This window comes from Lagopus leucura, unplaced genomic scaffold (genome assembly GCF_019238085.1).
Source record: "Lagopus leucura isolate 7727_CA_CO unplaced genomic scaffold, USGS_WTPT01 Super-Scaffold_100008, whole genome shotgun sequence".
NCBI lineage: Eukaryota > Metazoa > Chordata > Aves > Galliformes > Phasianidae > Lagopus > Lagopus leucura.
Window position 1 is genome coordinate 33,861,043 of NW_024962265.1, and position 24,363 is coordinate 33,885,405.

Genomic DNA, 24,363 nt, shown 5'->3' on the forward strand with positions numbered 1-24,363 from the left:
CCCATGGCTCTGCTAATTTTGCTTTATTTGGGTCAGTGCCTCTCAGTGGATGAACCGACCATCTTGCTTCTTAACGATGTTCTGGGTCAGGGTGTTGCCCCCTGTCGCTGTTGATGGAGATTGTTTGCCTCTGGGGGCTGAGTGAAGGACTGCTGCCATACTCCTTTTGCAGGCTGCAGTGAAGGGTGAAGGGGACAGGAAGTGGAGTGCATGGAGGAGGCTCTCAGGTGACGTTGAAGCCCAAGGAGGAATTTACCAGCTTGATGTTTGAGTGGAGGGAAGTCATTTCCCTGGGAAGTGACAGAGGAGGATTCTCACTGCAAACCAGCTGTGGAGTTTTTTTGGTTTTTTTTTTGGCTCAAAGACCACAGGAGCACCTCAGGCAGTATGGAAGAGGGAATCCTGCAATCACACTTGAGGACAGATCCTGGGCTGGCACCTGCCAGAGACTGCATTGTACAAATGCCCTCTAATGTCTCCTGACACCACCCTCAGGGGAACAGCTGTCACCAATGGCATTGTCAGCCTGCCGCTGCTTGGGGCTATATGGATTCCAGCCTCTGCTGCCTCAGAGCTCTAACACTTCAGGCCAGCCCCAGCACAATCCAGGAACTCAGCTGGCTCCACCATCCAGTCGGTGGAGTGCTATTTCTGGACATCCCAGGGACAGGAAATCTTACCACATCTAAACATCTTCTTACTGCTGACTCAAATTTTAAGATTATTTCAAAAGAAAAATGTGCCAGTGAGTCTTGACAACTCCTGTATTTGACTCAAGCAAGTCCAGCTTACTCAAAACCCTCGCTGTGCTCAAGGATTCAAAGCACAATCAGAATAACTCAAGCAGGCAGCACACTTACGTTGATCACGTACTTCCCAGGCAAAAGGAGAAGAAAGTACTCGCCGTGCTCGTTTGTCCTGTAGGGGCAGATGTGAGGCCTCCCTTTGGCTTCCACGATTGCGTTGGGAATAGGATTCCCATTTTTATCAGTAACCTGACCTTTGACTCCTATGAAAGAGAAGGAGGAAAGATAACAGTGTGTACATGTGACAAGCCGCCCTCTCTGGCAAAGTCGGACTGTTTGCTGCTGGATGTACTTAAAGGCCACTTCAATGATTTCAAGTACATGTAATAATATCACCAGTACTTAAATCTTACTGGAGGAAACTAAAACAAATTCCTTTCTGTTGTCATTAGTAGCTTCCTCTGACTTTAGAAAACAGCACTGTAATCACAGAATCGTTGAATGGAGTGGGTTGAAAAGGACCACCATGATCATCTAGTTCCAACCCCGCTGCTATGTGCAGGGTCGCCAACCAGCAGACCAGGCTGCCCAGAGCCACATCCAGCCTGGCCTTGAATGCCTCCAGGGATGGGGCATCCACAGCCTCCTTGGGCAACCTGTTCCAGTAAGCTTTGCTTCTAAACCTCATTTGCTGAAAGCACCATACATACTTGTTGGATGCATTCTCACAAACCACCCTAAAGTGAGCACCATCAATAAGCAAAACAGTTGGACGTTCATGGCAATGAAATGCGACATCGGCAACAGATTTATGCAAACCCTTTAACTCACTGCAAAATATCTCCAATTCAATAAGCAGATTTTCTCTGTTTCAGCTGTGAAGTGCAGACCCAACTTAAAAAGGCCTTAAAAATACAAAATCCAAACAGCAGAGATCCTTGAAACACTGAGTGCCTGCATGTACCCATTTAGAGACCTTTGGACTGTCCCAGGGCAGCTCCCTGAAAGGCCCATCCCTTCCTCCTGCCCAGTCACACATTTAACCCCAAGCAGCACTGTAGGAGCGCCTGCTGCCCCACACCCAGCACAGCCGTAAGCTGTCCTCTCGTACCAGCCCTGGCCTTGCAGCAGTCATCATTCAGGTCCTTTCCTGAATGCAGGAGCTCCCAAGGTTTGTGCCATAGCCAAGAGCCCCACCACTGGCCCCAGCTGCTGAAACATTCCTACTCTGCCCACCAGCCCAGCCTCAGCCTTATCTCCTGCTCCACTTGGTACCCACCTAGGTGTACTTGCTTTATATATTCAACCAGAGCAACTTTGTTGTCTCTCCAGAATTTCTCCAGCTGCTCTGCTGGAGGATATTTACAGCATGACAGCTCCAGTGTGATTTCAAAACACTGTCCCCAGACGTAGTTGTAATCTTGCATTCCACCTTAAAGGGAAAATAAAGCAAAGTGTTCAACTGCAAAGAAGCACCAAAGGTCAAGCAAGATGAAAAAGGGGAATGAAAAGTGTTGCTAATTGCATCACACCGGTAAGAAAATCAGCACATAAAACAGACAAATTATTCCTCAGTGCCATACCTGTATTTACTGCTTCCTCTGGAAAAGCAGCTTAATAACTCCACAAATACTTGTAGAGTTTCTTGTTTTTTAAAGCACAGTGGTGTCTTGGAAATGATGACATTTAATGTTGAAGAAGGGTAGGTCTTTGACTCAAAAACTCACAAGGCTTTTCAGGCTCTCCCAACCCAACGGAGATGGATTGATTCAGGGGTTGGCATTGAGTCTGCCTCTTTGAGCTGTCCCAGGAGCCCTTTAAGGTGCCAAAGCAGCACTCAGGGCCAGAGTTTACAGGACCCATATTCTATTTGGCCATGTGTAAACAGAAATGAAAAAGATTTATTTCAGTAATCTTTTTTTTTTTTTCCTAAGGGTAATATAAGTGCCAAACATTTGTTTTCTTTCTGAAAGGAGAACAGAGGTTCTCAACTTGGTGCCGGAGCAGCAGGCAGTATATGTGTGTAATATATGCCCTAAGAAAGGATACAGACAAAGCCAGAGCAGAAACTGTCTCATTTCACTCTTGTCACTGCTGATGAGGAGTCTGCTAACCTGTGTCCTCTCAGATAATCCCTGTTGGGGTTGTCTTCCTCATTTCTCACTAGCTACTCCAATCAATCCTTGCAGTCATTGCCCTTATCATCAGGTGGCAGAAGCAAGAAGGAATCTGAGGTAGCTGAAAAAGCAGCATGGACATTCTTACCTTCCAGCTGGTACCAGGAGTACCCATTGGTAATGCCATCTGGGAAGGTCTGTCTGCTGTCACACCCAGTCCCTTTGTACATGCTGGCATGGTTGAAAGAATAGGTTTTTGCCAGGTGAACAAAAACATCATCATCTGGAGACCTGCTGTAACCATTTGATGTGCCAGTAACTGCAGAATGAAGACAGCCATTGTAATTCTCTTTACTGATAAAACATACAGCACCATCTTTTACACAGGATAAGAACTTCACAGATAGTCAAAGCACGCAGTGTCTTTCAATAACCTATTTTGTCCTTGATGTTTACCAAAACCCGCCCATCCCAACTTAAAAGCTGAAAAATACCTTGTAGAAAACCTTAAACATTCTGCATTGGTAGAGCAAAAATTCCTAAAATGAATCAACTGTGGAAGAAAGAACTTGTTCCAGGCTTACCTGAGTTGCCATTATCGAATGTATAACTGGCAACCAGGGCACCCCCATGCAGGTTTGCTGAAAGAACAAATGTTTCATTTTTTATCCAGTTTATCACTGCTTGAGTCTCTGGCTGAATGATATTGTTGTTATTTTCAAAGGCATCGGGAAAATTTCTGTTCAGATCTTCTCCATTCTTATTGTACCTTAGGAAAGAGAGAAGGCACTCCTGTTACCATTTTGCCCATAGGCATCTCAACAGCACCAGCCCAACAGAACTTGAGAACTGGGGCACGCTGGTGCCTTCAGCGAGCAAGTAAGATGGCCATTGAAATGTATCTCCTCAAGCATTCAGAAAATAGATTTCAATATGCTTTCTGCAAGCACTACCCACCTGGAGAACTCAGAATTCTTTCTACCTAGAGCACCATTTCCCTTGCTCCTGGTGTTGCCATGGCCAAAGCTCCAGGAGAACTAGTAGCTCATACATTCCAACTTCATCCCTTTGACATTTCTTCCAATTCTTTACTCTCTCCTCTTCTTCCCCCTCTTCTAGCCAATTAAACTTTTCCTCCCCTTTTTGGTCATTGCAGTTTATGTTAAAAAATGCAGAAGTAGTGCAAGATGCAACTCTGGGTTACATTTTCCCATGTGAGACTTTTTTTTTCCTAGCACAGCACCTATTAAAGCAAGCTATGTTTTTGTAGTTTTCCCTCTTACTAAGTAGATCTGCATTCAGTATGAACTGCAAACACGAAGAAGGGTTACACAGTTCTCCAACTGAAAAAGATCTCTGTGGGTGGACAATTTTTTTTTTTTTAATATAGTACTCTAAAAGTCTAAAGAGGTCACTGCACTTCTATTCACAGCCTGGGTCTCCTGCCCAGAAGGTCAGGTCGTTATATCCTTCTGACTAATTTTCTCTGACCACACCACATACAAACATCTGCGTGACTCACTCTTCCAAAAACTGTCCTGTAACAGTGACTCTTCTGAACAGCAGAGGCCAAACTTAGCCCTAATACATCCACTGGACTATTCTCTCCACTCAGTATGATTCAGCCTCTTTGCTAACTCCAATTATTACCCCACGCCCATTTCCCTTACCCACTCCCACCCACCTAAGCCACCCATACCTTCCTCGTGAGTAATAACAATCGGGCACCACTGTAGCTTCAAAGCCATCGGGGTTCATCGTTGGCATGATGTGAATCCGGGTATTATTGAGTAGCCGGGTAATAGCCGGGTCACGTCCATAGCTGGTCACCAGGTGCTCTATCAAATGGAGTAAGATTTCTCTCCCTACAGTCTGTAAAAGAAGCGTAAGTTTTCTTATGTCTGCTGTAGAAAGAAAAAAAAAACCCAAAACATTCCAAACCCCACCACCTTATACATGAATAGTTGGAGCTTTTTGTATGGTTTCAGTTTTAACTGGATTACACAGGCGTGAAAGAGCCTTCTGGTCAACACTGTTTTGTTCCATGCTCTCCCTCCAATTACATTTAAGGTAATTTAAAAGATTCAAGGAGTCACTAGAAGATTTTCACAAGGGTTTTAAACCTGGATCAACCAGAACTTTTTGTGTGATGAGAAACTGACTGTGTCAGCTACACTGCTTAAATCCTATATAGATAAGGCACAGCCTTATCAAAACCTAAAACTGCAGAGGCTGCTTGTTAGGGATCACGTGGGCCTGGAAACGCAGCACTGCATTATATCAGAGGCTCTGCAGAGTCAGCTCTGTGCCAAAGCCTGAGGGACCCTGGGTCCTGCACACAAGCACTGGTGCTGTGCATCACCCCATGGCAGCAATAGCTGAGGGGGAAGGAAGGAGCCAGATTTTCTCCTTGTTCATCTCCTTTTCTGTGAAGTCAGCTCTAATGCAGGCTTAAGAGAGGCTGATTCCCAGTACGGGAAATAGAGAGACGCCACTTTTGTTGTACATTGTTACAAGGCATTTTATTGTCATAAACACTGGCACTGGGCAAATGGAATGGGTACGTGCAAATCCTTTGGCAAAGATGGAAGAGCCTTTTTGATGTAACCTTTCAAAGGTTAGGTTTCAAAGGGCAGTGGCATTTTTGTTCATTTGAACATTGTTGTTCATTTTTTGTTCATATGAACTTTGATAAGTCACAAAAACTATTGGGGCATCTCCCCCTTTGGTGTGCTCTGGCAGATTTCAGAGAATTGAGACCAACATTGTTCTGTGCCAGCATCCACCAGCACAGCACGTTCGCTGCACCACGCTTTCCGGGAGCGCTTTCTATAGCAACATGACCCATGCCTCAAGGGAGCTGCAGTGTTCCTAATCTCAAACTGGAATGGGAACAAATCAAGACTTGCAACTGGATGTGCTCTGCAGATGGCTTATCTCCACTCCTCTCCAGGAATTGAGTCTGGTAAATTACTGCAAGCTCTTCCAAGCTACAGAGTATCTCAGTATCTTTTTAAAATGAGTCCTGCACCACTAAGACTGAAGTACCACAAATGATTCTTTCCCTCCTCCTAAACTGAGAAACGTGGTGCCACATTACTGAAGGAAACTGATCAACCTCATCTTGCTTGCAAACTGGTACAAGGTAAGGTAAATAAATGAAGGTGAAATCAGAGGAAAGGAAATGTTGTTCACAGCTGTTTGCCGTACTAATATCTTGTTCGGTTTTCACTTCAAGTGGCAAATCCTGCTCCAGCTGTAGGCATGAGTGGGAACACAAACATTATCCAGCAGGAGCTCTGCCTGCAAGAAGACAGGTCGGTACTGCTGCACCACTACTTAGGGTGGGACCAAACTGGGTCTCAGTTATTCAGCAGCTGACATTTATCCCAGGAAGAGGATGGGAGAGCAGCAGTTCCAAACTGCTCTGCTAAGCTGCAGCTCACACCTCTAGAAGCATCACACTAAAGATGAGCAATTCTGCAATGCTGCTTGTATAAGGAAAAATGACTTTTTCCCCACCTTGCTCTGAGTAGATTTGTTCCTAATTTAATTATTACCTGTCAGTTCCAGGTCTTCTGCAAGGCCCCATCCACTAATCTGCTGGGGGAAGCAGCACTAACAAATGCATTGACTGTCCCAGTAGCTAGTGGTTCTTTTTCTGGACTCTACAGCAAGCAGACTTGGATGGGGGGGATAAAGATACTAACTTCCCCTGTTGCTGGCAGCTTACAAATCAGCCACGTGGGAGCCAGACCACTCCACAGGTCTGCTACATTTACTCTGCGAGGTGTTAGAAGGTATGCAACAGAACCTGTCTTGTAGAAGCAGCTCAGCTCCAGTGCTGGGTGATAGACATCTTGGGAAGCAGGCAAGGGAGGGGGGAAGAAAGGAGGGGAGAGATGTCAGCCAGAGCATGGCCCTGGGCACCAGAGATAAAGCAAGCACTCAGAGAAACAAGAACAGCCCTACCACACAGGAAGCTGAACTGCAGGCAAGATTGGGCTGCTCTGTGGAGGGAGTGGGAAAGAGCCCCCTGGTCCTACAGTACTTCTCCTCAATGTCTGGTAAGAAAAGTACTCTCAAGATTAAAAAAAAAAGTAGAGAAGCAGAAAAAGAAAGGGAAAGATGCAGAAAGAGAAGGTGGCTGAAAAAGGATAATGTTCATAAATAATGGCAGTTCAGCAGTGCTTAATGGATGATGTTCATGGTAACTTAGAGTTAAGCCCAGGCTTGTTTACACATAGAGCACTAAACAATCCTATTTTATAGGATCCCTTGCATAGGGATCCTATTGCATATTGCCATACCCAAGTACTGAGTGCCAGAACAATTCAGCTACCACCTGCCACAGAGGGTACTTACTCTGAGCTGTGTGTATTACCACTCTGTTTTGGTAGAACAACAGAAGAGTATTGCTTTGCTCCAGAGTACCTCCAGAACTCCCAGTAGGTTTCTTAACAAAGCACATCTGGAGGTGTTTGAAGGAAGGGGAAGGGAGTCTTAGTTTGAGAAAGTGTAGCTCCAGTTTTGACCAAGCGCTCAGAAAGCACTTAATGCCCAGCCAACATTTACCCTGACAAGTTCAGCTGTACCTGTGCAACCAAGCTACAAGGTTTTTTTTGGTTCTTTTTTGTTGTTGTTGTTGTTTTTGTTTTTTAAACTTAAGGGCTTCAAATAAATCTCGATATGCTGGAGGCAGTCTGCTAACAGTAACATCAAGGACAGATACCTCAACACACCTCTTATCTAATACATAGATGTGGGGAGCAGAGCAAAGATTTCATGTCTTTGGTTTTAACTGCATCATCCTAAGGGCAATGGGCTCTCATCCAGGTGTACTATTTTGCCACAGCTCAGATGAGCCCTTTTCCCCACCTTTAGGGACAGTTAGATTCTTTAGGGACATGTTAAGATTCTCTGCACTTTCAGCTGTCCAGGTTTCTTTGCGTGCCCCAGAGGGAGAGAATCATCAGAAAAGGCTTTCAGTGATCCTCAGGGGAAGTCCTGAAAGCAGAGCCATGTGTGTGCTGGGACATGGATCTGCAGGGTGTGACTGCCCTTCCTGTAAACACGTACCTTAAGCCTACTGACAGTCACTTCTGGCACAGCTGGGTCAGCACCCAGCTCAGGTGCTGAAGCATTTAAAGAAGCCTGAGCTGCAGCTTGTTAAAAGATTAAGGTTAGCTGTGACTGTACCTGTGCCCTAACGCTTCACTCCACCACATCTGGTTTTAAAGCTTTTTTATTATCCAATAATACAGACTTAATGCCAGGGGACTATGGGTGGATAGACACTGCCCATTTTTTAAGATCGAAATTCTTTCCTTAACCATGGCCTGTTTGGTTTTCTTTTCTTTTCTTTTTTTTTTTTCAGTTGATCTATGTTGAAAGAGATCCAATCCATCAGGTAGGACCTGTTTTGGAACAGCACAGCCCTGCCACTCTCCTTGCTCCAGCCCCAACTCCCATACTGACCCACGTAAGGGAGCAGCATTACAGTAGAGAAACCAGCAGCCCTCAGGCTTATCGCTGAGATGCCACACATGTAAGACATTCTTTTTTAACACTTGTACAGCATTAATTATTATGCACAGCTGTGACACACCCCACTGTGTTTGTCCTACTTTAGTAAAATCCACCAGTCTTAAAGGCACTGCTCATACAAACGCCATTTGGCAAACACCCATTTCTTTCTACACCAGTGATCACCATGGAAATACCAAATATGCGGGGACTGCAGTTTGTTTTACAACCGAAGAAAGTAGCAGCACAACACCAGCCTGCTTTTGAACTAGCAGCTGGTGTGAGTTGTTTCTGCCTGGGCAAATTCTGATCTGCACAGCTTTCACCTGGTTGAGACACGGGTCACTGCTTTTCCCGTTGAGGAGGGTGAGAGTTGAGATCAGAAAGGTAACTGAGGGCAGGCAGCAGCCCTATGAGTGTTGAAAGAGATCTCAGCAGTGTCACACTTCCTTGAAGTAAGGTTAAAAAAATAGATCTGGTTGCTGGGAATCCTGAAATGCCACGTGCCTCCAACCTTCTTTATATCGCATCTGCTGATACTGAAAGCAGGCAGAAAATAGCTCCCTATGTATTAAATATAAACATATATAGGATGTCTTGTACAATACATATAAATGACAGCAGAATATGTCCTGAGAATTCATTACAGCAGATTTTATAGTACATGGATGCAACCTTTTGCCCAACATTGTGATAAAAAAATAACGTATTACCATATGGGGATATTTTGGTAGCACAAATGCAGCTCCTATTCACTTTTGGAAATGAAGTCACAACCCTCTACAAAAGACTCACTGTATTTTTTTCCTGTTCTTTTGTTTTTGAAAGCTCCAATTATCACAATAGAGCTACTCTAATCTGGAAACCCTACTGTGGAGATGGTTATGTCCATAACATAGGGTATAGCTGCATGAACTTAAATCATGAGGCAAGCCAGTAATAGAAACACACTTTCCTTCCATGTAGTCTAGTCCAGGCCCACCAGTACACAGTGAAAAAGAGACAAAATAATGCTGCACTAAGTTATTAGAAGGGGATGGTTTCAGAGAAGGATGGTATGAATACTGTCACCCTGGAAAAGGGATGAATTCTGTGATGACTGGTGCTACTGCTTGTTGTAAGCATGCTACTCTAGCTACACATCTATGTAGTACACTACAGAGAACAAGCATTATCACACAGATAGCTTACACTCTGTTTGGATACACTTTGCCCTAGAACCATATGAATGGTTTAGAAAGAGCCTATTAGTGAAATCCTGCAGCTTAGCTTTGCAGACAGCAGTACTGCTGGTCAAAAGTTGCACGTCTCAAAGCATCAGGGGATTTGGCGTTGGTCAGTGTGACAAGGAATGAGTTTTTCCCCAGAGAGGAATGTGCAACTGCATACATAGAATAGAAACTCTTTCAACGAGAGCACAGCCCTGGGACAGGAGAGAGCTGCTGCCTAACTCACAATGAGCTGCAACTGAAAAAAAAAAAACAATGAATAACACAGTAAGTCACATCACTGCTCCCTACAGAGAGGAACAGCTGAAAACCAAACCAGACAAACCTCTAATTTGCTTTGAACTGTTTGAAGTCCCGAATCAGTGCTTTGATTCAAACACAGGGACTACCACTGTAATGAACAGGCCCCAGAGCAGCAGGCAACCTCCCTCATCTTTAATGCAAACTTCATTGACATTTCACAGGCCTACAGGTTTTGTGCAGCCTATTAGTGCATTTTGACTCAAGTCCAGCACAGAAGTCCAGACTCAAGTTCCAAGTGACAGAACGATCGCTAATCATCAGTTTTAGTTTGGCGTGGGCTAAATAAGTACTGCTAAAAATGATGTCCAACTTCATTCAAGCACAGAAACAATGGGAAAAGTCTCCTGTTGCACCTCCAGGGATGTAGGGCAAAAGTTCACTCTGTTTGGCAATGGCTGTCACAAGACAAAATCATTCCGCTTTGGCCAGCCATGTTTTATGGTATATATAAAAAAAACCTTAACTTACTCTAAACATAATCTTCCCAATTCTGAAAAAAGTGCTCCCTTCCTAGTGTTATGTTCTCTCATGGAGCTTCCCTCTTTAGTAGTCCCCCAATTAACCCATGTTTCCCTCCAGCAGCACATGAGAACAGCCTGCACACAGAGTTCAGGCTTCCCAGTGCTTTTAGGAGAAGCCTACTGACTGAATCAAAGGTAAGTGCTGTCTGTATTATTGTGACAGCTTAAAGGGGGAGCATCAGCAATAGAAGAGAACTGAATTTCCTCGCTGTGTACCACTTATGGAAAGCATCACTGAAGCACCAAAGGAATTCAGAGATCAATGAGGCTGTAATCCAGCAATCTGAAGTTATGAAAGTCTGTGGAGCACAAGTTGGAGCTTGTCATACAGTTAATGAAAAACTTATCTGCTTAATCTATTATAGGGGAAGTTGAATCCTTCCCCAGTGACTAGTCTAACAGAATCTTAGATTATGGGAATAAATATTCAAATTCGCCAATGCGGCTCTATATGAGGAATTCATTTCCTGCCATATGAAACACATTTATGGTCAGATAGAAAAAACAAACACCAAGTGAGTATGACGTCCACGCACAAAGAAAGGCAAAGGTTGGGGGCCTGATAAGGAGGATCAGCCTTAATTCTGGAATCTTTCCTAGGTGCGTGGTTGTTCTGATGAACAAGCCAGAACATAGCTCATTAGAGAGTCACATAATACAGCACCTAAAGCTCCAGTGCTGTTAGCTCAAGGAACAACTCTTCTCAGACAAGCTTGTGAACAGCACTTAGATGGTTTCTTCATTTGTTATAAAGTTAACTTCAAAATCTATATCCTAGATAGCAAGCCAGGTTGCCCGCTCTCTAGCAACCCCTAACCATGTAAGCACGTAAACACTGAGTGTCTCCGCAGCCCAAGTTTCTTATGCACATCTCTGTAGGTAGCAAGAGTACCAGGAGTGCCCCATTGTGAATGCTTCAAGAGGAGTAGCTGCAGGAATCTGCCCTTATGTCCAGTTGCAGCAGATTTGAAAGGCAAGCCACTCTGGACAAAATGGCATTCTCCCCTCCAATTCTTTTCCACCAAAACTGGCTCATCTGCAACCACAGTCTTGAAGCTTTCTCCAGCAGCCCATAGGGACTGTCCCACACAGCTGCAATCCCTAAGCAGCCTGCACTCCCCTGCTGAAACACAACAGGTTTCATGAGCTGCAGGCTCTGTTTTGGGCATCCAGTACCACATATCCATTTGAGGCTGTGAATCAGCTTCCTCCCACACGAGAGTTAAATCCCAAAGCAGTCAGACTCCCAGCAGCACTTTGAAAATGACCACTGTTGAACCAGGTAAAATTAGTTGAACTCGGGGAAAATTCTTGGCATGGAATGTCACAAGTGCCTCTAGGCATGCAAGTGCTCAGGCACAGCACTGATAATAGAAATAGCTTGTGATCAGTAATACTTTACACTGGATACACTTCCAAAACCAAGGGAAGTAGATGAGTAGGGAATTCAGTCTAGCGTATGAAGACAGTTTTTGCCACTTCTCTGTTGAATTCTTTACCCTTGAAATTAAAGTCTACATAGAAATATATGGCGTAGTTCAATTTTATCCAAAACATATCTAATAAGAGCAGGGAAAGCTAAAGAATAAGAGAAATAGAAGGCAAGAAAAGATCAGAGAGAAGAGTGAAGCTTGCAGTTTATTTCACATTTACATATTACACCTGGAAATCTCACAATCAGCATTCTTCTTCTTTATCATTAATAAATGATTCTTTCCAAGGCAAATCAAACCTGAAGTTGCTTTGCTTTTTGTATTCACTGTGTTATCTTAGGTAAATGCATTTATTCCTAGCTTAAAGTTAAGAGAATTTGCCTCCCTAAAAACAATTTATTTGGTGGTTCACAAGAATTATTTTTCACTCTTAGGTTGGATTTGAAGAGTTCCATCAGTCATACTTCATGCCCAGCTGGTAACAAGCAGACAATTACATCTGATTCATTGCCAGTAAAATTAAAGCCTTTGGGTTTATTCTTATGGAGAAGACAAAGCTCTTTCTGTTTGAGAGATCTTAAATGTAATGACGAAAGATCTCCCAAAACACTTCTGCCATAGCAAGGTAACTTTTTTCTTGAAATTCTTTGAGGCTATTTCTTGACAAAGAAATATGTGTATACTTTGATAATAAGCAGCACACACCTGAGAGCAGTTCACCTTAAACTTCTAGTAAATATATTTGATATAAGTGACATTGCAAAAGTTGTAACGTACCTCATCCCCATGCATATTAGCAACATACTTGAATTCTGGAATGCCAATCTTATGTTGGGTTGGAAACCTTCCCAGAACAAGAACCCACAGGTCTCTACCTTTAAGAGGGGAAGGGGAAAAGACAATTTTTTAAACAAAGTATAAAATGATACAGAATTTAAAGAACAAAAAAAGTACACAAGAGTTGGTCATCAAGAAGACCAACAAGTTCCCATATTTCATAATTGCACCGACAATCCTATAGTAGTGTTTTCAAGTAGATTTATTTACAGAAATACTTGTTAAATTAGTCATAGGAACCACTGTTCTGTCTTCCAACTGAAAGCGTGCAGTGAATCCTGAAACGTCAAGAACATTTAAACAGTGGTAGGAAATAGGAAATATATATTTTTCTAATCAAATTTTACAGTGAAGATTGTCAATCAAATTAACCAAGCAAATGTAAAGTATTTATATATGATACTTGTCACAAAGAAGAAACTTTTTTCTTTTTCCCCCCCCCCAATTAAAGACAAGGTAGAAAAGCTGAACACATACATGAATTACTGCTCAGGGAAAAAATAAAAAGGAGCTGGCATGCACAGAAACACGTCCCAAAAATTCATAGTGTAGAACTAGCGGCAACAGAAAGAGTGTTAGTTAAGATCATTAAAGACGCACAGGAAGCTGAGCTTTATTTAAGTAATAAAATAAGTAAATATTTTGGAAGTCCCAATTGAAAATGGGAGAGGGCATTTTTGTTGTTGTTATTATTAGTAGCGATATTGTGGCATTTCAGAGCTCTTCTACACAACTGTGCTTCCCTCTATGCTGCTCCCTTAGGTGGGCCAGCACTGCTTTCAGCAGATGGCAGCAAAGAAACCGGACCAGTTCCTTGACAGCAGCAGTCACAGCCTGTGGGCTGCTAATGGCCAGACCTCTCATGCATATTGCCTGTCCCCAGCTCTCACACACTGCTCAGTGGGACCCACGAGCTATCTGGGAGGAGTCCAGCTGTTATTAGCAAGAATACAGAGCATTACTTCCTACACTACTGTGGATCATTAAGTCTGTAGGAAACTCTGGAAGACAACAGTTTCCCAGAGGTAGATCCCATAACACTCGTGGTCCAGCGGCAAGGAGCCAGTTACATGGCTAGAAAGAAAACAGGAATGCTGCACCAATTGTAGTATCTTAGCAAACAGGAGACAAATGTTGAAGAGAACCAGAAGCACTACAAGATGTACTGAAATAACTGTGAGATGATTAAAACTGAAGTCAGTGGTTGCCAAGCTAAGCTCACTTCACAGGTTGAGTCGGAATCTCGGATTAATTAGGATCAGGAAGCAGTGAGACTGCAATGCCAGCAGACAGATTGAACAAGAGTGCTGTCAGCGTTCCCTAGTTGTCTGCAGTCACTCCAAATACGTTGTTATTCAATCCTTGCAAACACAAGGCTGAGAGATGCCACCACTGACATCCACTACAAAGGACAACGTGAGCAAGCAGTCGTCCTCCGGAACATCCAGAAATAAGTTTGCAGTAAGTGAGGAAGCTATTCAGCTTTGTTGTGTGCAGAGCTACTGTTTCATTAATAACAATAATAAAAGTTCAACTTCTGTAAGTCTAGACAAGCAGCAGAGTGGAGAAGCCAGATACTAGCTTTTAAGCACATCTTTCTTCAAAAAGAGAACGGAAGCACCGGCCCCCAGAACCCTGGCCCTTTTCTCCTCCAAAACCCAGAGGTCCCTCCCAACCCCAGCCATTGTGCAATTCTGTGGAAACAAGACAAGTCTTACTGCAGAAGTATGTTTGGAACTAGAAAAAAACAGCAGTACTGAAAGAAAACATGCTGCTTTTATTCATAATCCAGCATGCATGAGAGTCTGAACCTGATTTCCATGTCTTTAACATTATTCTCTCCCTGGTTGCATCCAGAGGTAACCCATAGTGAGCTACCAAGAAAGTCCTTCCCTCTAAGCCATGCTCTCCTTCCTTCTATTGGAAAAATAAAAGAAAATAAACTTAAAAAAAAAACAAAAAACTATATATATTTTTATATATGTATCGGACATTCCTCCCTAGTGTTTGGCTTCTCAGTTGCCATGCAGTCTGCTGCACTGGGAGCTACCTACCTGCTTCTGACTGCAGCCTTTCCACCCCAGCTCAAACCACAGGCTCAAACCTGCAGCCTTACAACATGCAGCTTCCCTGGCCAGGAGTTGGTCAGGTGAAGCAGCAGTGCTAAAAAGCATATCCAGCATCTAAAAGATTATGGTGAAACTGTAAGATTAAGGCAGCAGAAGACCTATACAAGAGATGTGCCCCAGCTCTCTCTTCTAGATGGAGGTGAATACAGTTAAGCTGTAGATCACTTATTTCCTACAGAGGAGGCATACACTTTCTATAAGGTTACAGATCCATCCAACTCCAGGACTGTTATCACAGTGAGCACCAAGCACACAGGCAAGTCTTTGAAATAGCTTAGAGCCAACAGGTTGAGTGTATTATGTGTCAAAAGCCCTCTCAGAGGAAATGAAATATGCGTCAACTAAAAGCATTCGTTTCCTCAAATCGTTTTTCATTTCCCATACGAATACAAAGCAGTGACCTAAAAGGTGAAGCAGTTGAAAGTGGGATCTGAACTTCAAGCCAACCAATATATTAACTATGTTTGGATTACTTTCCTATATCTAATTACGTAGCATATAAAATACCCAACCAGTTACAATAGACAAGCTGTACTGTAGTCCCTAGAAAGGGAGGATCTTCTCACCAATAATCAGACATTGAGATTTGCCTCTGGTTCCTTTCAAACAAAACAAGACCATCAGAGCTATCTCAAATCTGACCAAGGGCAAAGATGACTGACATGCACATCCATTGCATGTAGGCTTTTCAGGGTATCTTACAAGCTAATGTAGAACAGCACCCTATTTTTAGCAGCATTTGCACCGTACCGTAGTTTTAAAGCAACAAAAACCCATCAATTCTACAAGCTATTTCTGTGTCACTTAAGGCTTTCTGCAAATGAAATATATTCTGATTTAAAACAAAGAAAAACAATATATTTTTTAAAAGCCCACATTTCCAGTGCCTTAGAATCACAGAATGGTTAGGGCTGGGAGAGGCCTTAAAGACCATTCAATTCCAGCCCCTGCTGAGAGCAGGGACACCTCCCACATGACCACATTGCTCAAAACCCCATCCAACCTGACCTGGCCTTCTAGGGATGGGGCATCCACAGCTTCTCTGGGAAACTTGTTGCAGCGCCTTGCCACCCTCTGAATAAAGGATTTCCTCCTGACATACCCAAATCTACCCACTTTTAGTTTAAAACTGTTACATCTTGTCCTATCACTGCATTTCCTGACAAAGAGTTCTTTCCCAGCTTTCCTGTAGGCTTCCTGTAAGCATTGAAAGGCTACAATGAGGATTTCCCACAGCCTTCTCTTCTCCAGGCTGAATAAGCCCAGCTCCCCCAGTCTGTCTTCATAAGAGAGGTACTCCAGCCCTCTGATCATCCTCATGGTCCTCATGGGAAGCACATGGAAGAGCTAAGTATAGACTAGCATTAAGTACTGATCTAAATTGGTCTTTCCAGCATGAATGTTTAGACTGTTTACAGTTTGTGTGCATGAGGGCCATCAAAATGATAAACACTCCCATGAACTGAGACATCAATTATTTTCTGGCACTTCCAGCTTGTGAGAAGCATTAAGCTTACCATTAACAATTAAAATAAATTCCTGGGTCTGCTCAGCCTGCAGTACTGGATAGTGTACCTACAAGGGATGATGTAAGATTCTTTCCATATAGCAGTAATTTACTGCATATAAGAAGATCTAGTAGATAAAGTTTCCTTTAATCAGTAAGCCCTAGATAACTCTGTTTTCATAGTCGAACAGCTAAGCCACCTCCCATGCTTTGCATCAACTGAACATACACTGAGAAACCATTCCTCACTGCCAAACCAGAAATTATTTCAGCTAATCACTGAACTATATTGCAAGTAATCAAGACAAACTTGTGTTTGTAATTGCGTTGGAGCAAAGCCCGATTATACAGCTTCTGGTAGGGTGAGCAGATTTATTGATGAGTTTTCTACCTTTGCCACAGCAATATTCATGACACGGTATCAATACTCTAAACAGACCCACAAAAACTGGGAATTAAAACAGAGAATTGAAACCGATGTCCAGATCAAGTGAGAAAGAAACCAGATTATCTGTAGGCCTTGGAGACTGGGTTACACTCCTTGTTTTGCTCTGAAGTTTACTTCTGCTTCTCTTCTCTTTGTTCTTCATGGTTCCATGTATGAAACGGAGTTGTTATTTCAAAGGCAGTTGTGGCTAAGAAGCGAAATGAACTAACTAGACAATATGCTGTCCATACCCACAGACCCAGCCAACCAGCTTAAATGTTTGCATGGAGGTCTACTTTAATTAATGAAAAGTAGTATGCCGACTACAGTTCTCCCAAGCTGACCATATACATGCTACACATCACCTCAGCATGGATCAGCATCACTGCAGATCCTATCCATGAGGCACTCCCTTCCTAAAAAGGCACAAGGCAGGGAGAAGAGAAAGACCAATGCTAATTAGAAGACAAAGTCCAAAACCAGTTCACGCTGGCTCCAAATCTGACTAAAAGCTAATTTGAGTAATGCAGCACTGAACATAGGTCATGCAAAACTTGTTCTGACTTTGACTGGAAAGTTGAATTTTTAGATGTCTAAATCAAAGCCTCAGGTATGAAACTATGTGGATCCATTTCCGTTGCCTATAAAAAAACATGATGCAAGCTTATGAAAAAAGACAATATGATACCAGTCATTATACAAATCAAAGTAAGGACCTCAAGCAATACTCTTGAGATGTTAAATAAGCCACAACAATTTACATGTCTTTCTATTTCATATCCTCTTTCTTAAGCAGAAGTAGTAAGTTTTTCCTCATGTTTGACAAGAAGTAGCAAACCATCAGGGTGGTTTATCCGTAAACATGTGTTTCTAAACTCTGTGGACAGCCATCTTAGTATGTATAGAGCAGTTAAAAAGCATAAATAATTTTGTCGTACTTCTTCAGATTGCTATGCACTACTGGTATTTCAGCAATCTTGACAACTTAACCTATCAAGGCTTCATTCTATCGCGCACCACACAAATTACTTAAGCACATGTTTCTGTCCCTAAAACATACGATCAAAGCAGTGCAAGATAAGAAGGGGGACTAAAAAAAACAGGGTTTTGATCTATGAGAACGTAATGGGGTGGTGGTTACACCTTAGGCATAGCTTATATCATATCAATCATATTTGATTCCAGTATAAGCAGAAGAGCTTCAGCCTAGATTCCACGACGAGAACAGCAGTGAAATAAACATACCAGCTGATGTAACAGCTTCCACTGCAAAAGCAGCCGCTACTATAATTATGGCTTGACAGAAGAAAGAGAAACGATGCAAATAACTGCCATGTGTATTACTTATACAAAACACTGCGGGGAGACAGGATGGTATGAGTTGCTCCTTGGTAAGTTCTTCTGTAGACGTACCACAGTTCCCACACAATCCCTCAAACACTCCTTAATCCACTTTAACAGTGCATACTAATATTAGAAACATTTCCTTAACTGTATTTGGCAACCTTCAGCTATGTCTTTGGGTACTCCATCCTAATATGCAACACTAGTGTAAGTCCAAATTATTACCATACAAGATACTAATTGATCTTGACAGTTTTCATTGCAGAACTGTGTCAGGGTATCTAACAAACGGCATGGGACACCTCTTTTCTGAAACTTTAACTACTCAGATTAGTCATCACCAATCCAAGCTGGGCATCTAAAGCTATTTTTAAATTTGTCTCTGCAAGAGGATTGCTTGACAGCACACACGACTTGATTCAGATTCCAACAGAAATTGAGAGTTAGCAGCATGTTGAATGATTTTGGTTACATAAATAATTAAAATTAGGTAGTACTGCAGAAATAGCATTATAGACATGAGCAAATATGCAAGTTTAAGCCAGCCAGACTGTTGTATAAAGTATCTTCTAGGCTACAGTAAGTTAAAAAAAAAAAAAAAAGTATCCTTCAGGGATATAAACTTTGTAAATTATCAACCAGTAGAAGGCAGCTGTGTTTGCTCAGGAAACACACATCCTAGATGTACAGTTTATACTCTGGATAACCTGCATACCTGAAGTGAGGGTCGGACAGATGTAATAAGCAACTGTAGCACATCAGTTTACCCTTGCTGTCAATGTACCATATTCTCATAGTCTACTGACGGAAAGGTTTATCTAAACACTTGGACTGGATTTCCATTAGTAATGAATGACAAAACTGATATCCCAAGAGAAGCTAGGACACTTCAAACATAAGAAACTGTTCAAGGTATTTTGAAGCGCTAAAGACAGATCAGTCACATACATCAATTGTGCAAGACTAACAGTGTTCAGCATGGTGCATATATAAGCAGAACAAACCCAAAAGATCCTCAGATAACATCAGATTATTGTGCCCAGCCCATACCCCAAAAATCAATAGCGCTTCTTATCCTGCAAAAGGGAGCAAAGGTCTCACTACTTGTTTTGCTTTCCCAAGTACCCTGCTTAATAGAGAAGCTGTCAAAGAGATCATACTTCACAAGAACTATTCTAGACACACTGTTCCTAATAAGGTTGCAGCCGAGAGTGAAAATCATCGATAAGGAAGTGAATGCTTAATTGATGTCCTACCCATGCTGTTTTGTTTCAAGGTGCTAGGACTACCCTGTGCTCTCCATTTCCACTTGTCAATCTTCAAGTGCTAATGCAGACATCCCATCAAGAGATGCACCGACATTGACAGTTACTGTGCTGATTATGCTGTTTGATTTCTTGCTTCTGGTCTCTGTCCTTGTATCCTTTCTTAGAAGCTTATGGCCTGAATCTTATCTGAATCTTATCTGAAAAAATCTTATATGAAAAAATATCTTATCTGAAAAGAATACGTATCTCTAAAGGTTATATATAAACAAAAATAATAATTTCTCTATATTCAGTAAGCACCTGTTTCCAGAGACTGTATCAGCCAATTTAATTTAGAGTCAGCAAGTGATAAGCAAGATGGCAGGACTGACCTCAGACACAGGTCATTTGTCATCAAAGCATTTGAGAACAGAAAGGGGTCAGAACAGCTCATAGTTCTTGCTTATCTACCTAAAGATTTACACATCTTTGGTTGTCTGTGACACCTATAGCTGCTTAAACAATTTCAGGGGACTTGTATCTTATGACAACAATCCTCTATTTCCTATGTGTATATGACTCGCCATGCAGTACCATTTCCAGTTCTCATAATCAAGCTGATCCTACTCATTATATATAAAAACATGGAAAATTGCCAACACAGAGCAGTTTCTACAATAGCACCTTGTATTTGAACACAAGAAATAGAAATAAATTTTTAAAACATCCAAACAAAAACAATCCAGAAGGGAACACTGTTTTTAAATTCATGTACACTAGTCCTATTCAGCGCTGGTCACTGAGGGGAAAACTCCATGGACACATAGAATTACCCTAAACAGGCATTCTCTGTTATTTACACTCCCTGCTTTCATATTCACTCCCAGAAACCAATCAAAACGTTTCTCCTCCTCACCAACTCTTGCTTCTATTAGCACAAATTTTAAAACCAAATTTACAGATGTGTAATTTATAATATTTTCTGAGAGAAGTATAAAACTGGTATACTCTAGTAGTTTTCAGAAAAGCAACCATGTTCATAAAATAAAGAAATGCTATCAATTCACAGTAATACACTGGATTATCACAAGCAAAGTATAATGCAAGCCAGGTACAAGAAGGAGGATGGTCTCAATGTAATTTATCCTGATTAAACAGTTTTATTTGGCCTAGGTTTTTGTTGTTGTCGTTGTTTGTTTTTTTGTTTGTTTGTTTTGTTTTTAAATGCCAAAGGCAGAGGAGACCAAACTATTCCTGGCATTCAGAGTCAAGAGAAGGAGAAGAAAACCAGGAGGACACCATAGGCTGTTGTTCCTACATGGCTCGAAAGCTACTAGTATACATGAGGGCCTCAGTGTTGAGGTACCTTGCCAAGAAACTTGCTAAGCATATCTACTTAGGCATCCTTGGCATACTCTAGACATTGTATTTGTCACTTTTTTTGTTTTTAATCAAACAGTTTGCAGAGGAAAAAATGCAAGATCAATTAATTTAAACAATACAATTGTTATTATCACCACCTTTGCTCCTGGTTTAGTTAATAAGTTACCTTAGTTCAACCAGTTGCTTCTAGATTCTCTCATAATGGGTTAAAAAAAAATCTCTCTAGGAATATTAGTGACTTCCTTTCAGGAAAGGCAATCCATTTTAACAAACATGACAGGAACATCCAGGCAGTGTGACTACCAACAGCAAATGAAGCAACTTAGTCCTTTCTCTTGTCAAGGGAGTGTGTTCTGATGGTCTTTGTTTCCTCCTGGATTTTAAGACCAGCCTAATGCAACTGTGCGTCGAAACAAGATTTGTACTGTAACTTAGTTCAAGTCATCACAGTTAAGAAATGTGCTTTGTCAGAAACACCTGATTTGTACGTATTTGGAAGTATTCTGTGCTTAACATATTCTTGGAGTTTTCTCTAGCTGTTCATGACAAAAAGAATACTGAACCAGACTGAACTTCTGAATGACACAGTAGGACTCTATTTCTTATTGAAAACGGTGTTTTCTTTATTTTATCCTTAGCACAAATTTTACTTTTTCAGATCTGTACAAGCTCTCCCTGCTCAAATGTTTCAGGTAACTGCAGACCCTAGGATGCAGAAAATATGTACTAGGAACAAACAGGAAATATAACTCCACTACCCTAAATCCACTGTGAACTCAGCATGTAATGCAGCCACTACAATCATTCCGTTAAATAACTTCAACTGCCACAGACCAAATTTCTCCATAACAACAAGAATTTGCAAGTAAGCCCTGGACATCAAGCTGCAGAACTTTCTTCTTAAAGCATAATCTAAGCTCTGTCCTGTCTGAATTACTGCATAGGTGGTAAAAGTTCCTGTGCCCAAAGTGGAACCATTTACCAGCAGGGCAGCCTCTTCACTGGGAGGGAAAAGAGGGCTACAACCACACCTACACATTTTTCTCTCCTTTCAATTAACAACCTAATTCATAGGAAGTTGAAAAAAGCAGAAATAGCAACTGCACACATCCAACTTGCATTCACAAGGAAAAATCCAGCTTTATAAAAAAGAATCTAGATCTCTTCTGTGCATGACCAAATGTAGTAGAATGGTCTAAGGAAGAAATGCTTCAGGGTTAGAAATTGCATCTTGCCTACATACAAGTATGCTCATACTTGTACTCACTGAACTAGCTGGACACAATATGCCATAACTACATGTAGTAAAGCTTTAATTAGGAAACACTGGGAATCAGCAACACTGTTAGCCTTAGGTGCCTTCCTGGACAGGAAGAATGCAAGGTGTACTGCTCTTATCCTGCAAAGCTGCATCACCTGGAGTAGGCGAGGAGGGATGCATTACTGTGCTCCCCTTGCAAACAAGAGGAAAATGGTTGATCATCTGGGAAAAGAATAGGCATCAGAGAGCAATCCTCTTTCTTTCCAAGGAAGCCTGAGACTAGAATTTGTTTTAAAATTTAAGACTTTGTACTGTAAGTTGCAATTCAGCTCATATCATTGAGCTAACATAATATTCACCCAATTTTCCTTATTCTCAGGGAAATATAGACAGACTTTTGACACAGTCTGATAGCAATAGGACAAGGGGGAACAGTTTTAAACTAAAAGAGGGCAGATTTAAATTTGATGTTAGGTGGAAGTCTTTACTGAGAGGGCAGTGAGGCACTGGGGCAGGCTGCCCAGAGAGGTTGTGGATATTCCTGACCCTGGAGGGGTCCTGGGCAGCATGACCTAGAAGTTGGCAACCCTACCCACAGCATGGGGTTGGAACTGGATGATCATTAATATGCCTTCCAGCCCAAGCCCTTCTGTGATTCTGTGAAGATCACCCCTCTCATTTGTATGGTTGGAAATGTACACACACACACAGATACACACACACACACACAGCTCCAAAAAAGCAGAAGCCTCCAGAAAGTAAAGAGGGGGGGGGAAAAAAGGTAAATTAACTGTCTTTTGTGTAACTGAAGCTCTTAGAGTATTGAGCTCTGTTTTGTCCTTTTTTGGGAGGTGGAGGGTTAGGTAGTGTATGTTTGACTTTACATCTTCTACCTACTTACTTTCCCAACACCTGATAAGGGATATGTAACCAGACATGAATCAAACTATACCCACCAGCTGCACTTGGTACTTTCAAGTCACAAAAGGCTGCCAGCATTGCTACTGCTGATAATCACACCCAGTCATCACTTCTGTCTACTTCTAAGCAAACGTGGAAACCTGCAGAGCCTTACTGAGGGAAAAATAGGATAGCTGTACATTTACACCTTTACTACTCTAAATAAAGGAAGAAAAGCTTAACAAATACATTCTGCTCCCTGCTTTCTAGTTGTCCAGAAGCAGAGAGGAGGCAGGAAAGCTGTGATTTTCCCCACAGCTCAGATTATAGATAAACTCTGCTCACAGTAACTATATACTATTTATAAGTAGATCACATTTCCTTTCCAAAGTTACAACAGAATGATTCCAGTACAAGAAAAGTTTTTAAACAAAAAGCATTTGGACTATGTTGCTAAGACAGGTTTCCTTCAAGCAGTTGTCTTTTTTTCTCCTTCCTCCCCTTATTTTCCTCTCCTAGATAGTATTTCTGGTAAATTTCATAGAGAAAAAAAAAACATTTCTGACCATATTTTCTATAAGAATTGTGTTTGAGTTGCATTTGCATGCACACACACTTCCATCATTACTTTTTTAGGTATAGGAGACCACATAGAAGGCAAAGAGGACTGAATTGTCATAGGAAAGGTAAGGAAAGAGATTTAAGCAAGTTATTTGTCCTTCATTGCAAGAGACTTACAGTCAGTTTCCACACCTCTAAGACTGACTTCTTCAATGTTTTAATTGTCTTTCAAGCCAAATGTGCAACACTGGCCCAAGCTAAGTACTCTTTCAGAATTGTGTAGGAAGTGTAGGCAGTCTGTCAGGGCATTGCTGACAGTATGAGGTCATTTTATCAGGCAAAAAAGTGTAATGTTTGGCTATCAGAATTAACTGCATCCAAACAACCAATGTCGCATTACAGTAGTCAAAATGCTGTAGAAGGTGGAAGTACTGCGGCTCTTCTGTAGTCAGACATGTAAGGCACATGCAGTTACATCAACTCTGCTAAGTAAACTGCTAGAAGAAGCGCTCAGAGGACAGTGGGGAGAGAGGAAAAAATAGAAAAGAAGCAAGAATGGGTAAAAGTAGCAATCACAATAAGTTTTGAATGCCTGTTTTTAAATGAAACTCTAGACTTGAGCAGATTACTTAAGTGTGTTTTAAATGGGTCCATTAGAGTGGGAAACATCCCATTCATTTTTGTTTCTTAGAATGAACTTTGAAAATCTCAATGCTTATATTATCTACACACGCAACGCTTGCATGATGAGCCTGTGATTCATAGGACTGAGGAAATCTGTGGGGTGGGAGACAAGCAGGGGGAAGAGAAGAGGAGACATTATCAAGGACTGGAGACAGGAGGAAGAACATTTGCAGCAGTCACTCAAATGGAAGAAACACTAATACTCTTG

The 24,363-nt window shown here is 41.8% G+C and overlaps 1 protein-coding gene across 1 annotated transcript in view; it reads right to left on the reverse strand.

Moving 5' to 3' along the window:
• Positions 1-24,363, reverse strand: part of CPM (carboxypeptidase M) — a 32,574-nt gene that overhangs the window by 845 nt on the left and 7,366 nt on the right. The window contains exons 3-8 of the mRNA XM_042872370.1: positions 12,653-12,750; positions 4,563-4,735; positions 3,448-3,632; positions 3,012-3,182; positions 2,026-2,178; positions 861-1,009 (exon numbers count right to left, since the gene is read on the reverse strand). Of these exons, the coding sequence (XP_042728304.1) occupies positions 861-1,009; positions 2,026-2,178; positions 3,012-3,182; positions 3,448-3,632; positions 4,563-4,735; positions 12,653-12,750 (929 nt within the window). The remainder of the gene's footprint in view (positions 1-860; positions 1,010-2,025; positions 2,179-3,011; positions 3,183-3,447; positions 3,633-4,562; positions 4,736-12,652; positions 12,751-24,363) is intronic.